The sequence below is a fragment of the Sinocyclocheilus grahami genome, unplaced genomic scaffold, assembly GCF_001515645.1.
Source record: "Sinocyclocheilus grahami isolate Dianchi unplaced genomic scaffold, SAMN03320097.WGS_v1.1 scaffold893.1, whole genome shotgun sequence".
In the NCBI taxonomy this organism is placed as follows: domain Eukaryota; kingdom Metazoa; phylum Chordata; class Actinopteri; order Cypriniformes; family Cyprinidae; genus Sinocyclocheilus; species Sinocyclocheilus grahami.
Window position 1 is genome coordinate 141,217 of NW_015506072.1, and position 14,903 is coordinate 156,119.

The window sequence follows — 14,903 nt, forward strand, 5'->3', positions numbered from 1 at the left end:
GCACAGAGTTTGGAAGCTATTAGCATGTTTACTGCATGACATGAAGGTGCCGGAGAGATTATTGGTATTTTTTTTTTATGTCATAATTTGTGTTCATGCAGATACATGCAGAAAACATAATTCGATACTGTAAAGAATCTACTTTTATTTGTGTACTCACATTATCAACAAAACGTTGTACTTTTGTAAAATAAAGAAAACAAGATGAAATGCACATGGAACATGCACAAAATACAACTTAATTATCAGGCCCGTGAAAAGCACACTCAAGATGAAATGCACTTAACAAAGAACACCTGGCGTTAATTAAAAAAAACATTTTGCAAGGTTAAAATAGACCAAAACTTTTGGGAAATGCGATCTATTAATATGTCTGTCAACGGTATTTTAAAATGTACTTTTAGGAAGTTAAAGAATTGGAGGGGAAAAAATTATTTTACTTCTGCAGTTCAAAAATTTGAAAGAAGAACACCAATGATTACAATAGGTGCCTGCCCTCGGTCCTTGGCCCCTTATTAGATCTCCTGGGTCAAACTTATTTTATTTAATTTTTTAAATAGAGGGTTTCAATGCAAGCTTGATAAGTTTTAGAGACGTCCTAAATAAGTGAAGAGTTAGCAAGATTGAGAAGGGTTTTTTAGATTACATGCAACACCTCTTGCAGTTGCTTAGTGGATATAAGATGCAGTTGTATGTTAGGTTTGACACTTTACATATTTGAATGTTTTGATGTGTTCTGTGTCATTAAACTGGGGTTAACTTTTATTTTTTTTTACCTTAGACCTGATGACACTGAAAGAGAAAAGTGAAGTACTGAATGAAATGGAAGAGAAAGAAAAATCTTTTTGTTGTTCACAGACTGAAAAGTCTTCCTCAAGAAAAAGGGCTCAAAAGACAGGAGGACGTTATTTCACCTGCCAACAGTATGGAAAGGGTTTCAGTCAAACAGAAAGTATTAAAAAACACGTGAGTATTCACACAGGAGAGAAGCTATATGCATGCCAACAGTGTGGAAGGAGTTTTACTCACCCTGGACACCTTGGAGTCCACATGAGAGTTCACACTGGAGAGAAGCCTTATGCCTGCCAACAGTGTGGAAAGCATTTCAGTCATAGAGTAAGTCTTAAAAGACACGTTAGAATTCACACTGGAGAGAAGCCATACACATGCCAACAGTGTGGAAGGAGTTTCACTCAACCTGGACACCTTGGAGCCCACATGAGTGTTCACACTGGAGAGAAGCCTTACAAATGCCAACAGTGTGGAAGAAGTTTCAACCGGAAAGGAAATCTAAGTTGCCATATGAGAATTCACTATGGAGAGCAGCCTTATACATATGATCAGTGTGGAGATAGTTTTGATCAACATGACATCCTTGAAGTCCACATGAGAACTCGTAGAGAGAAACCCTACATATGCCCTGAGTGTGGAAAGTGGTTTAATCATAAAGGACGCTTTGAAGACCACATAAGAATTCACACTGGCGAGAAACCTTTCACCTCCCAGCATTGTGGAAAATGTTTCCGCCAAAAAGGAAACCTTGACAGGCACATGACCGTTCACACTGGAGAGAAGCCGTTTATATGTGGTCACTGCGGAAAGAGTTACGGTTATCGAGCAGGACTTAAGTACCACATGAGGTTTCACATATGAGAGAACTGTATTTCTACGTTATCAGTGTGACATGAGTCCTATAATAACACCAGAGAGAAGCCTTTGCTGTGCCATCACTGTGGAAAGACTTGCAGAAACAAGACAATCTTGAGGTTCACAGAAGCATCACGAAGCGCGTTTCCATTACCCTTCAAATTGCGCAAATTGAAAATACGCCTAATGGAAACGCGCCAATTTCGCAAAAACACCCATATATCGCAAAAAAGTTTTTACGCTCACATGAGGTGGTTTTTCAGGCAATGCAAAAAAGGAATAATTCACAAAACTGCAATGGAAACGGCTTTTTCGCATTTACAGGTCACATGGCGTATGTAAAAAGTAATATAATCAATCTTCAATGTACTATATAACCTCCAAGAAACACATCATATGTGGCCGCTCTCCAGTATAAGGGGCTTTCCCTGCCATTAATGCTTAGACAATTTACACTGCACACGTCTGCGGTGTAGTGTGGCTCTGATACGGCCACTGAAGCTGAATGCGGCCACAATGCTTGTGTTTATTCCAGAATCCAGCGCGCCACGCATGTTTCTGAAGCGGCTCTCTGTGCTGCTTCTGTAAAGATACACGCATACGCTTCCTTTGAATAAATATAGCCAAAATCCCACCATAATCTGTTGCCATGACTTATCGTTAGAGGCAAAAGGTTACGTTTTAGTCGCATAACAATACTTTTTTTTATCGACATTTATAAAATATCACCAAAGTTTTGCGCAAATCTGTAATAGAAACGACCTACTGATATAGTTCAAAATAGCTGAGCAGCGGATTTGGGCTTGGTTTACACCTGGGTTTAAAATGTGTTTTGTTTGGTCGGATCACAAATATACTGTTCCTGTATGACTTCTGTACCCATTTTTTCAAGGGGAGTTTTTTTTTAAATATTTTATTTACTAATTTTATTTCAAGCTGTAAAGCCCATTGGTCAGCTGCTGCTGTTTTAAATGGTGCTATATAAATAAATTAAATGTGAAACTTGATCTTGAAACTTAAATGCATGGGATCTTTCAGATCTTTCATTCAAATAAATAAAATATGTTTGTGCAATTTACATATAAACTTGAGTAAGTCTAGGAGGGCAAAAAATTAAGAAGACTTAGTAAGCAGTGCTAGTGATAGTTAAAAGGAATCAATAAATTAAGAAGGGGATGAATTAAAAATTATAGTGCGATTTAAAGGGGTACGGTGTAAAAAGTTTAATTGCATTAACAAATGAGTTGAAACAAGCAGATGAGATCAAATGTGCAAAAGTACTTCAAGATGGAGCATTGATTGTAATATATAATAGTGAAGAGCAGCGGAATAAAGTGATAAAAGGAAAATACTATGTACGCAATGATTCTAAGTTGCAATCAAATAGGTAATAAAATATGGGTGTGTAGAGTAATAAGTGGGGTCCCATTAAGTGTGAACATGGGAATATAATGGGAGGAAATGTAATGGAAGCCGAACACTTACAGATAACTAGAGTGTTTTGTGTTTTCACCTGAGCTCTTTCTTCCCGTCAGTTTGTCTGTCATGTTTGTCTTTAGCCCAAACCATGCCATCTCTGTTGCTGTAGGTACGTTTGATTTCATAATGGAATCTTAAATGGTAAGCAACATGGGTGATTTTTCATCTGTAAGGTCCAGCAAACTACCACCACACCAGAGCAACTCATTCTCAGTGTAAGGAGTGTTGTGATGCTGCACCAGAACTAGATGACTGGATTATCTCTGCTCCTGCAGTTTATTTCAGGGCTGCCTTGATGTATTCATATTTCAAGGACCTTTGTAGCTACATGAAGAAAATAAACTGGATTTATAAGTGAAGCTGGTAATGCTGTTTTGAATTAGTTTAATCATTACCTGCTGAGATTTTTTATAGATTTAATATTCTTTTATTTGCAGTTGATTTAAGTGTTACTTTTAACACCAAGTAGTACAGATTATATAATCGGTAATGTTCATTTTATCAAGCCATTCAAATGGTGGACCACCGTCGGTGTCTAGTCCCCGGCTTGGTTCCAACTGGACCGCGAGACAATGGAGGCACCATTATACCATTTCTCGATAAATTGAGCAGCACGTCAAAACAATGAAGTGGTTCGCACCACAGCCGCTCATGGTCATTAATTGTAATGATCTATCAGTGTTACATCCTCTAGTATTTTTATCAAGAGCCAGACTTGCTTCATGGAAGCCCTTCTCGTGTGCGTTACTTCTCCATAAGTCATGTCAAGTCATCTTTATTTATATAGAGCTTTTAACAATACAGATAGTGTCAAAGCAGCTTTACAGTATCATATAGGAAAATAGTGTGTCAATAATGCTAAAGGACATTAGTAAACACTAAATTTTCAATTAAAGGCAGTGCATCATTTAATTCAGTGATGCCATCGTCCAGCTCAGTTCAGTTTAAATAGTATCTGTGCAATCAAGTCGACAATATCGCTGGAAATTAAGTGTCCTCAACTAAGCAAGCCAGAGATGGCAAGGAACCAAAACTCAATCAGGTGACAAAATGGAGAAAAAACCTTGGGAGAAACCAGGCTCAGTCGGGGGTCAGTTCTCCTCTGCCAAGAGGAACCAGCAGGTTGAACCATGCTGCAGCAAAGTCACATTGTGCAGAAGACTCATCTGGTTTCCGTGGTCTTGTCCACGGAACTCTAGGAGACAAGGTCTGCACTTGTTAAAATTACAAATGACTTGCTTCTTGCGTCATTGCTAGTTTTACTTGATCTTAGTGCTGCGTTCGACACCATAGATCATGACATACTCATAGATCGATTACAAAACTATACAGGTATTCAAGGGCAGGCTTTAAGATGGTTTAGATCTAGTCTCAGCCTCAGATGTCACGCCCACAGACCGTTGGCTAAACGTCTGATACATATGGCACACAAAAGTGGAAACACTTCAGGAGTTTCGAAGTCTCATCGGATTGGTTTAATTATACAGGATTTCCGGGAGACGTGTGTCGCGTTCTTTAATGTTCCGCCTGGAAACAAAGATGCTGTGACACCAAGCCCCCTCATGAAAGAAGAAAGCCGTCATGTTTACAACTGTGACCACGAGCGCTTATCAAGATCAACTAAACGCTGGATTTTCAAAAGTATGTGAACAATTTTAAATTCGCAACATAGAATCTTTAAAATACATCCGAGAGTTTTACACACCGGTCTGTTATTGTGGCGACATTTCCAAACCCTGAAACGTGACAATGAACGAAACGAACTGTGATTGGTTGTTTGTCATGTGGGTCAAATGGCCTCATGGGCGGGCCTTGGCCAATGAAAGCTGCCATGGATTCCAGACCTTCAGCCGTCGGTCTGAAGGTCTGGCTACGCGAGACTAATTTAGATCCTACCTGTCCGATTGCAACCACTTTGTTTATTTAAATGGGGAGTCATCTCAATTATCACCAGTAAAATATGGAGTGCCACAAGGATCTGTCCTAGGTCCTCTGCTATTTTCAATATACATGTTGCCCCTTGGTAATATTATTAGAAAATACGGGATTAGTTTCCACTGTTATGCTGATGATACTCAACTATATATCTCAACAAGACTATATGAAACTTCTAAATTATCTAAGCTAACAGAGTGTGTTAAAAATGTAAAAATTGTAAAACCAATAATTTTCTCCTATTCAATTTGGATAAGACAGAGAGATATTACTTATTGGACCAAAAAACGGTACAAAGAATCTCTTGGATTACAATTTGCAACTAGACGGATGTACTGTTACTTCCTCTACAGTCAAAAATCTGGGCGTTATATTAGACAGCAACTTGTGACCTCTAGACTGTACTATTGTAATGCACTAGGTGGTTGCCCTGCATCCTCAATAAACAAGCTACAGGTCATCCAAAATGCAGCGGCTAGAGTCCTTAACAGGTCAAGAAAATGCGCCTAACCTTTAGTGGGGCCGATAGAGTCAAGGATACCGATACACGCTGACATAAATGAAGAATGTAACTCTTCAGCACTTAAATGAGAAGGTGAGCATTCATGATTCACATTAAAAAAAGAGCCATTATTGTACAAATTACAAAAATCAAGAACAGTCACAGAATTGACTGTATGGAGCCGGCGTGCAGGTGCACATGGTTTAACAGCAGGTCTTGGAAAGGAAACTCCAAAAACAACAGACTTGTGATCGGAGAAGCCATTATCGATAATTTCAAACTCACATACAGATAAACCATAGGATAGGACAAGATCCAGTGTGTGGCCATGTTCATGTGTTGGACCTGTCACAGACTGAACAAGATTAAATGAGTCAATAAGGTTTAAAAAGTCTTTAGCCAGCGCGTTGGAGGGACAATCCGGTGGTACAAGCTCAGTAAAAGAGTTAAGGTCACCAACATTAAGCCAAGTGTCAGTCACAAATAAACAAATCCAGATCTCGTGAAGTGAAAAGGTAATTCAATATTAAGGTCTTATTAACTAACGATCTTGAATTTACCAGAACCATTCTGACCAAGATCAAATCATGAGCCGACTGTGATGCATGACACAGTGGGCGAAGGTTCGTTAAATCCACTCCACCTCTGCGGAGACGAGGCAAACATACCTGAGGGAGGGTCAAGTCGAGAACAGGTACAACAGGCCGGATCCAGCGATACAGCGACTCCACACAGCGCCCAGAGCAACCGCGATCCGAAACCAGCCCACATAAGGATATAAATGAGGTACTCCAGAGGACGCCAGATACAATTTCCATCTGGTGGATACACTGCCTCGCTTTCCACGTCTGCGGCGCCGTTTTCTTCCGGAAAAGACACAGGGCAGCCGGCGCAAACTTTCCGGTATAGAAGACACAACCAGAGGAAGACAAGTGCTTAACTTATTAGATCCTGCTTAATCAACTCCTCGACAGAATTTCGAATGTCAAAGAGTGTTTATCGTAGATGTGTAGTAGAAGCATGTTGAATAATCATAAATAAAAACAGTACAATAACAAACAGCCAGGTAGGTCGCAGATGGCTAGCCACATACACCGGCGCCATCTTGCTTTTTTGAGTGATCAGATCACAAAACGTTGATGCCCCTTTTTACACACGGCTTTGCAGTTGGCTTCAAAACCTAACTTTGAATCAGTGATTGTTCCTAAATATTTATAAGATTGAACAAACTGTTTGACCCTTAATGGATGTGTCTTCTTCATGCATAGAAACATTCTTTCTAAAATCTATATCCTTGTATGTGCTCCTATCGGCCAAACATCAGGTCGGCACTTTACGTTTTGAGTTGGTGGGGGTAGGATTTGAGGGTTTTTCGGCCATGGCAGGAGTAGTCCTTCCCCAGGGCTTTACAGAGGGTGGGTTACTGGGTGAGCAGCCCACCCTGGACGTGGCTAAGATTCCTGGTGATCAAAGGCTCGATGATAGGGGGGATCACCCATGCCGAGCGCTGCCATATCCTTTACTTCGAGGCCCGCAAGACTGTGTTTGAAATTGAGCAAATCGCTCCAGTAAAGTATCATGTGATTCGGGCACGCTGGGAGGACAGGGAAGAGTTGTTTCCTTGGGCCGGAAGGGGGTCCCAGCAGCTTCCCATCATAAATATCCCACTCATAGTCAGTGGTGCTCTGTGGAGCTGGCCACTCCATGTTGAGGCGAGTGGTCGCTTGTTCACATACATCCAGGAGGATGGACTGGGTTAAGGCCGTCCTCTGAGACCCCGAGAAGGCCCGCTACGTCATCGTCACCAGAACTGGGCAGTTCGTCAGCGAATGGGAGGTTTCCTGCCAAGATATCCTCTTCAGGGAATGCCGGATTGGGCTGGTCAGCCCAGTTGAGAGACGTTGTGCCCTGGTAGCGCATTGTCATCACCGTGTCCCACATTCAAATCAGTAAAGGCCGAGCTCAACGCACTGCGTCGCGGCCACCGGAGCTTCGTAGGCAACATAAGGCAATGGCTGCAATTCTCCACGTTCTCCAAAGCCTCTTCTGCGTGCTTGAGGCCCAAGCAGATCACGCAGAACAGGTGAGGTTCCTTAGCAGCGATCAACATGCCACGCGTGTCCAGGCAGGCTATCCCTGGGAGAAGCAGCAGATTTAGAGAGCAGCATATCAGCAAAAAACTGAGAAAATCCATGACGGGCAGCCATGGAAACAGGAGCAGGTGAGATAATGATAATAGGCGAGCAGCCTGAAGACGAGAGAGTGTGGGCGGCTCAGAATGCGAAAACAAATGACCCAAGGCTGAATAAAAAGATCTGGTGTTATGTCCTCCTGAAGACATGCAAGTGAGCAGTTTAACATCCAACCGAGCTGAGAGAGCACAGAGACCACGAGAAGCGAATGTCAACTGAGGAAAAGTACCACGGGCAGGGGTTTTATGTGCTTAGTTAAAGGGTGGCCCCTTACCTGCCATTGGACATCCTGTCTAGGGCTGTCAAAATGGCTGAAAAACTAAATTCAAATTTTGTACTTAAATATCAATATTTCGATTTATGTTCAAATTTAAAAGGCATAATTTCAGTTAGGGGAAAAAAGGCTTTTGGATTCTCTCAATGCCACAAGAGGGCGCATCGAGCAAAATATTACTAATGCACGTTTCTTCAAAGCAATAAAATCAAATGACTACCTTTGAAAAAAGCACATAATGTTTAAAATAATGTTTATAAAACATAATTAAGTTGCTTAAACAATTAGAAACAAAACAGCATCATACATGTATGTATAGTTTAATACAAAGGACCGACAACCAATCACAAATAGTAGTTTTTTCATTTAAAAACACGAGATACAGTGGGATGGGGAAAACCCGCCATAAAGTCTCGAGACGTGTTTTTTAAAAGTTGAACTTACATTAATATTACATGGCTTTCTAAACAAGCGGCTCTCTTGTGCGAGATGCGAGTGCAACAGTGATAGATGTCCCTCTAGAAAATGCGATAAATATGTGTTCTGTGTGAATGGCTTGGTTTCAGTTTTGACGTAAACAAGATCTTCTCCGCATTGATGTTCTCTTTTTCCGCAATATTTTGAATAAACAACGTAGCAGTGCCGCATCTAGTGGGTTCAACTGGATAGGCTTAGAAAAATAATTCAAATGCAATGACACCTACAGGCTGCCTGACACACACCTAAAATTCGAATGCAACGTTTTTGCATTCAAATGTGTTTTTATATTTTAAATTCGATGAATATTTTAAATTCAAAGTTTTTTTGACAGCCCCGTCAACTCCTGTCTGTCAAGCCAGACTTGGTGCAATTGGATGCTTCTGCAGAGGTCAGGCATGGATGCCCTTCCCACAAGTGGATCTCGAACATGATATGATGAAAGAGAACTTTGAGTTGAAATGAAATAAGTAATGCATTCAAAAACAAATGCCATGTGAGGACAAAGACATCTTTGCAAAGAGGTTTCCTACCCTCTCAAGCGTCTCTAATATAACTATGTTTGAGAACTAGATGCAGATGCTGCCACATTTTTATAATAGGGTTGTTAGCCAGGTTTCTGGAAGTGGTAAACAATCCATGCTCGAATCCTCTTCAGAAGTGAGTTTAGCATAATCATTCACAAAGTAAAGAAATCTGGAAATAAATAATTTTGTATTTATTCATGCATTATGTCAACATTTAAGTGAATGTATAAATAAGCATGGAAATAAATGTTGTCATAAATACATGAATTAATTAATACATTTTGAAAAATATAATAATAAATAAGGAAATATAATTTGTAAATATTTTTTAAATAATATTTTTTTCATTTCTTTTTTTATATTTCGGTATGTATTTCACCAAGAATAAAACTGAATACCACCGACATATGTTTTATTATTCGAATGTGTTTCCTTTATGTAAATATCTAAGCACTTTCTGGATTGTAGACAGGACTTTTATTTTGGTAAGGCTAAGGCTAAAGCGTCATAAGGCTGCGCCGCGCTCCTGCTTCTGTGTTTCAGCTGAAGAAAGGTTTGTGGTCTTAATCATTTAAAGTGTTTGAATTCATACAAACACGTTCAGTCTATTTTATAGTGTTTACAAGCGATGCAAAGATGATAATTATTAAATGTAACATTGTAATATTTGCTCTAGCCTAATAATGAACTTTATTTTGTGTGAGTAAAGCGCATCCACACAGCGTCTATTTATCTATGTAGTCACATAATCGTAAATACAATATAATAATAAATTTTTTTAAAATCAGTCATTCATTCTGCCCATTTGTGTTGAAACGGATCTTTCGAAACTCCGAGTCAGTTGAATCGGTTGCTTCACAAAATGATTCAGTGTTTTGAATCAGCGCGCGCTGAAGAGACCTGCTGCTCAGAACAGTGTAACTGCAACAACAACTAACACAAACATGTGTAATGACAACTTTTACAAACAACTGCTAATGTGTTGTTGTTGTAATGACAACCTTAAAATACAATAGCAGTTTTTAAGCGTGTTATCGAATAAATGTAATATATTAATCATTAAATACCTATTGTTAATCAGAACTAAATAGTAAAAGTTAAAAAGTTTTGAGTGTTTGTCTAATCAGATCATTTAAGTCCATTAACTCTCACTCTGACTCCCTCACTAGTGTGCTGACTACTGAACTAGGGACGCACCCAGAGATTAAACGTTTTTCTTTTTTTATTATTTCTGTTAATTATTCTCATCTTAAACAGGACAAAGTGTCCAAACACACCGAAAAACTCCTGCTGAAGCGACTGAGACACACTATTATAAAGATGGAGTTTATTAAAGAAGAGAGTGAAGAAGCATTCAGAGTCAAACATGAAGATACTGAGGAACAAACAAAGATGGAGTTGATTAAAGAGGAGAGTGAAGACGTGAAGATTGAAGAAACATTCAGAGACAAACATGAAGATCCTGAGAATCAAACAAAGATGGAGTTTATTAAAGAGGAGAGTCAAGACATGAAGATTGAAGAAACATTCAGAGTCAAACATGAAGATACTGAGGAACAAACAAAGATGGAGTTGATTAAAGAGGAGAGTGAAGACGTGAAGATTGAAGAAACATTCAGAGACAAACATGAAGATCCTGAGAATCAAACAAAGATGGAGTTTATTAAAGAGGAGAGTCAAGACATGAAGATTGAAGAAACATTCAGAGTCAAACATGAAGATACTGAGGAACAAACAAAGATGGAGTTGATTAAAGAGGAGAGTGAAGACGTGAAGATTGAAGAAACATTCAGAGACAAACATGAAGATCCTGAGAATCAAACAAAGATGGAGTTTATTAAAGAGGAGAGTCAAGACATGAAGATTGAAGAAACATTCAGAGACAAACATGAAGATACTGAGGAACAAACAGGTTGGTTTTCGTTCTCAAAGCTGAACTATCTCATGAACTGTCCTGACTGTTTTAAAGATTACTATCTGCTGTAACGAACAGATGGCTCTGAGTCCAACAGCATCGTTATTCCCCATAAAACCAGGCAAGAGTGAAAAGAGCGGGAGCTGCCAGAGTTTAAAAAGACAAGAGGCATGACATGATATTTTATAGCTTTTTATGTGCTACCATATAAAACATATGTATTCATTTTATTTCCATAAACACCAACTCCCCGCCAGGAGATAAAACATTTATTTTGCCAATCTGTCCAGAGGCATTTTTTTTTTTAATTACACAATGTGTCAGAACGCTGTTAACACAGGAGTTTGTCCTTGTTTCTTTTCCCCCACATTTCTCTATTTGATTTATTTAAAAAAAAAATTTAAAATCTTAACCCCTAGATGTAGAAAAAGAGAGCTTGAGATCAGTTTATAAATTTAGCTGCAAGCAGCAATTAAGGGACCAAGCACAATAGAGGCAGAATGAGGAGCAAGCATGGCAGTGAGCATCAGACCAACCGCAACAACGAGTAATTAAAGACATTTTTTTAAAGATTATTTTCGTCAAAATGGCAGTGAAAAAAAGTGCAAATTAGGGCTGCACAATTAATTGAATGTGATTGTCATGCACATTTTATTAGTAAAGCCGGTTCTGTAATGAGCAGTAAATCATCATCACGTGCTTTCAGATGGAGCAGCATTTACTACACAGAGCCGTAGTTCTCTGACAAGTTACGCCAAAAAATCTCAGACGATTTTATTGCGTGATAATTAAATCGAAGAAATCGTTGGCGATAATGACAGCTGTTTGCGTAGCTTCTCAGTGAACTACGGCTCTGTGTAGTAAACGCTGCTCCATCTGAAAGCACGTGAAAATACCACATTTAATAACATAGTTTTACTCCAAACTCAATTCATGACGTCAGTCGAGTGTTTGAAATAAATCCTTCTGTGAGATGATGTGGATTCTTACACAGAATAAGGCACGCAATGTATTTTATAGTATTTAAGCAGTGATAAAGGCATTGCGTTATAAATATACTTTATTTTAATGAAAATTATAATAATAAGAACTCAGATAAACCGTATATTGCCGTAGGCGTGTGTTTATGAGTCACGTTGAACCAATGAGAGCAGTTGAATCTTCTGTTTATTCAGCCGCAGCGATGGGCATTCTCTGGGTTTCTTCTGCGAGGCGTATTTGGAGTTTCTCTGGCCTTCGGATGGAGATTTACTGCTGATCACAGAACCGTGCTTCACTGAAAGATACGCATGACAATCACAGCTTCTGTCGAATCACCATCTCGATTCCATTTCAATTTATCGTGCAGCCCTAGCGTAAATACAATCAATAGTAATATGATTTAACAGTTGATCACTTCTGACTGATAGCTGGCGATGTTACCAAGTTGTTGTGGTGTCAATATGTCAAAGCTTTGCAGAGATACAGTGAGTCCACAAGCTCCTTCAGTTCAATACACTCAACAGTCTTTTGCCACTGCAGAGACTTTATTAGCCACGTTTCCACTGTCATGAACAAAGGCGGCGTTTATCCAAGTTAGAGTCGGTCGGCACTGCTGTTCATTTCCCACGTTTTCATATCAAGCTATTAACTAGCGTCAATATTTCAGACATTTAAAACCATTTTAATGGCAAAACTCTGTTTCAGACACCAGCGAGTGTCTGAATTAACTTACGATTGTGACCCGATGGGAATTCTGATCACCGTATTAGGCAGAAATTTATATTTCGTATTACAGAAGCAAATCTTAACTTGATTTGGGATTCTTATCCTATCTTACAAAATCGTATCTTATCTCTAGTTAGGAAATATTAAATTGCATTATCAAGCTCGACAATCCACTCTCAGGTCCACTCTCAGGCCAAGCAACCAACACTGCGCGAGCTGCTGATGAGGTAAACAAAATAATAGAGGCTACTTCACTTTGAAAATCGCCTTTTGCAAAAAAAACTGGACACTCTACACTGGACGTGACAAAGCGACTGTTGAAAATCATTTGAAATTTGTGTCAGCACGTCATAAATAGAACGCGGCAGCAGTAGTTTACTGGCGGGGATTTTTCGTGACGTTGCACCGCAGCCAGTGTAGACAGCATCACTGAATATAGTGTTTTGTCGCGCCGCACCGCTCGCGTCCAGTGTAGACATTAAGGCATTAGTCACTTGCCGTGTAACCGGTAATGCTCCGTGACGCTTTCTTGGTCTCTGTAATGCTGGTTGCAGTTCCTGTGCTAACTGTAATATGTTGCGCGGCAGTCTGTAAATATAAGTGGGGGTTTTTTTCATCAAAATGTAACACATCTTCAGGGTCCTCCAAGAGTCTTTCTACTATTAAACATCTCCGTTCTTCATTTTCAATTATTAATAAATGTAATACCATTGTTGGACAGCGCAATTGTAAGCGGCTTTTCCGTTAGCTTTCAAATAATTTTGAAGTTAGGACAGCTGTGGGGTTGTCCTAAAGTTAAGACAGTTTTTAGTTTTTTTTTGTCTTCTGTAATACCCTCTTCCTATCTGTAGTTAAGATAAGATAACACACTTAGGAAACACTATTCTGTAATAGCTTTTGTCCTAAATGTGGTCCTAACTGAAATTACCATGTTTACCAAACAGATAAGATAAGCTTTTAAAGTTAGGATCTTTCTGTAATTTCTGTTGATATATTGATCTCTGTTACCACTGAATCTAGATCGGTCTCAGTCAGAAAGAGATGCATTAACGAAAACACTAGTGTGCTATTTATGGAGGCTATATCTTTAACACCAAGCATTTCTGCAGACTCTGTTGATCTTCTCCTTGATTCCTTTAACTCAAAAGTTAAGAATGTTATCATTTTAAACCTCTTAAATAAATTTTTTTTTAAAATAATTTTCAAAGTTTTTTAATTCCTTGTTTTATTGTTGTGATTATTGTTTTTATTTTATTTTATGTAAAGCACTTTGAATTATCATTGTGTATGAAATGTGCTATACAAATAAACTTGCCTTGCCTTGCCTAATACGCCCCTGATCAGCAAATTCAGGCATGAAATCTTCCTTTGTCTTAGGAGGTCTATAGACTGTAACAATGATAGTAGAGATGGGTGCAGAGACATTCAGAACAAGACATTCAAAAGAATTAAAATAGAGAATGACCACAGGACTAATTTTGAATTGTTTCTTATACAGCACAATGATACCTGCGCCCCCTTCCACCGGGTCATGGGGAATCAAATCATCCATAGCCAGTTTATTAAACAAAAGTCTTTCTGTCTGTCAGTGCCATGTTTCCGTTAAGCACACCAAATCAAGTTTTTCTTTCATGATAATATCCAATAAAATCACTGCCTTTTTGTTGTCCATTTGGCTCAGCATGAGCCGAAGAATTAGAAGAAACTAAGAATTTAGCTTCTATGGTTCAAAAGTTATTAGCATAAATCTGAGTGCAAATTTGAACTGTTGGTGGCGCTAGAGGGTTAAAGTTAGAGACTCCAAACTTGCCGTGTTCTCTAGATGTGTGCCAAATTTCACAACTTTCCTGCAAGTGGTTCTACAGGCTTCCATAGACTCGAGCGGAAGAAGAACACCAATGAGCATGGACGACATTTGACTCTTGAGTCAGGGGGGGCAAGACAATTTATATATATATATATATATATAAATATATGAAATAATTAAATAAAAGCAAAATCTTTTTTTTCTGATGTAAGCATCAAAACAATGCCCTACCGTAATGCAACGCATCAAAGCAGTCAATCCAACACAGTCAATAATAACTTAAAGAGGTTGCCACCGTTTAGTAAACTGGACTAGCTTTGGCTCTTCCTGTTGACTTGAATGGTGATGCTTCCCGTTTGTCAGTTGATGGCCTTTCATTTTTATCCAGAAATGTGCACGCTGCTTTTCTGATGTTCACTGAAGTTTTCCGTGTCTTTTTCC

At 39.0% G+C, this 14,903-nt stretch overlaps 1 protein-coding gene across 1 annotated transcript in view; it reads left to right on the forward strand.

Annotated features, from left to right (window-relative positions):
- Nucleotides 1–10,860: 10,860 nt before the first annotated feature.
- The window catches only part of LOC107563862 (gastrula zinc finger protein XlCGF8.2DB-like), a 6,832-nt gene continuing 2,789 nt past the window's right edge, over nucleotides 10,861–14,903 (forward strand). The window contains exon 1 of the mRNA XM_016248831.1: nucleotides 10,861–10,945. Within this exon, the coding sequence (XP_016104317.1) occupies nucleotides 10,861–10,945 (85 nt within the window). The remainder of the gene's footprint in view (nucleotides 10,946–14,903) is intronic.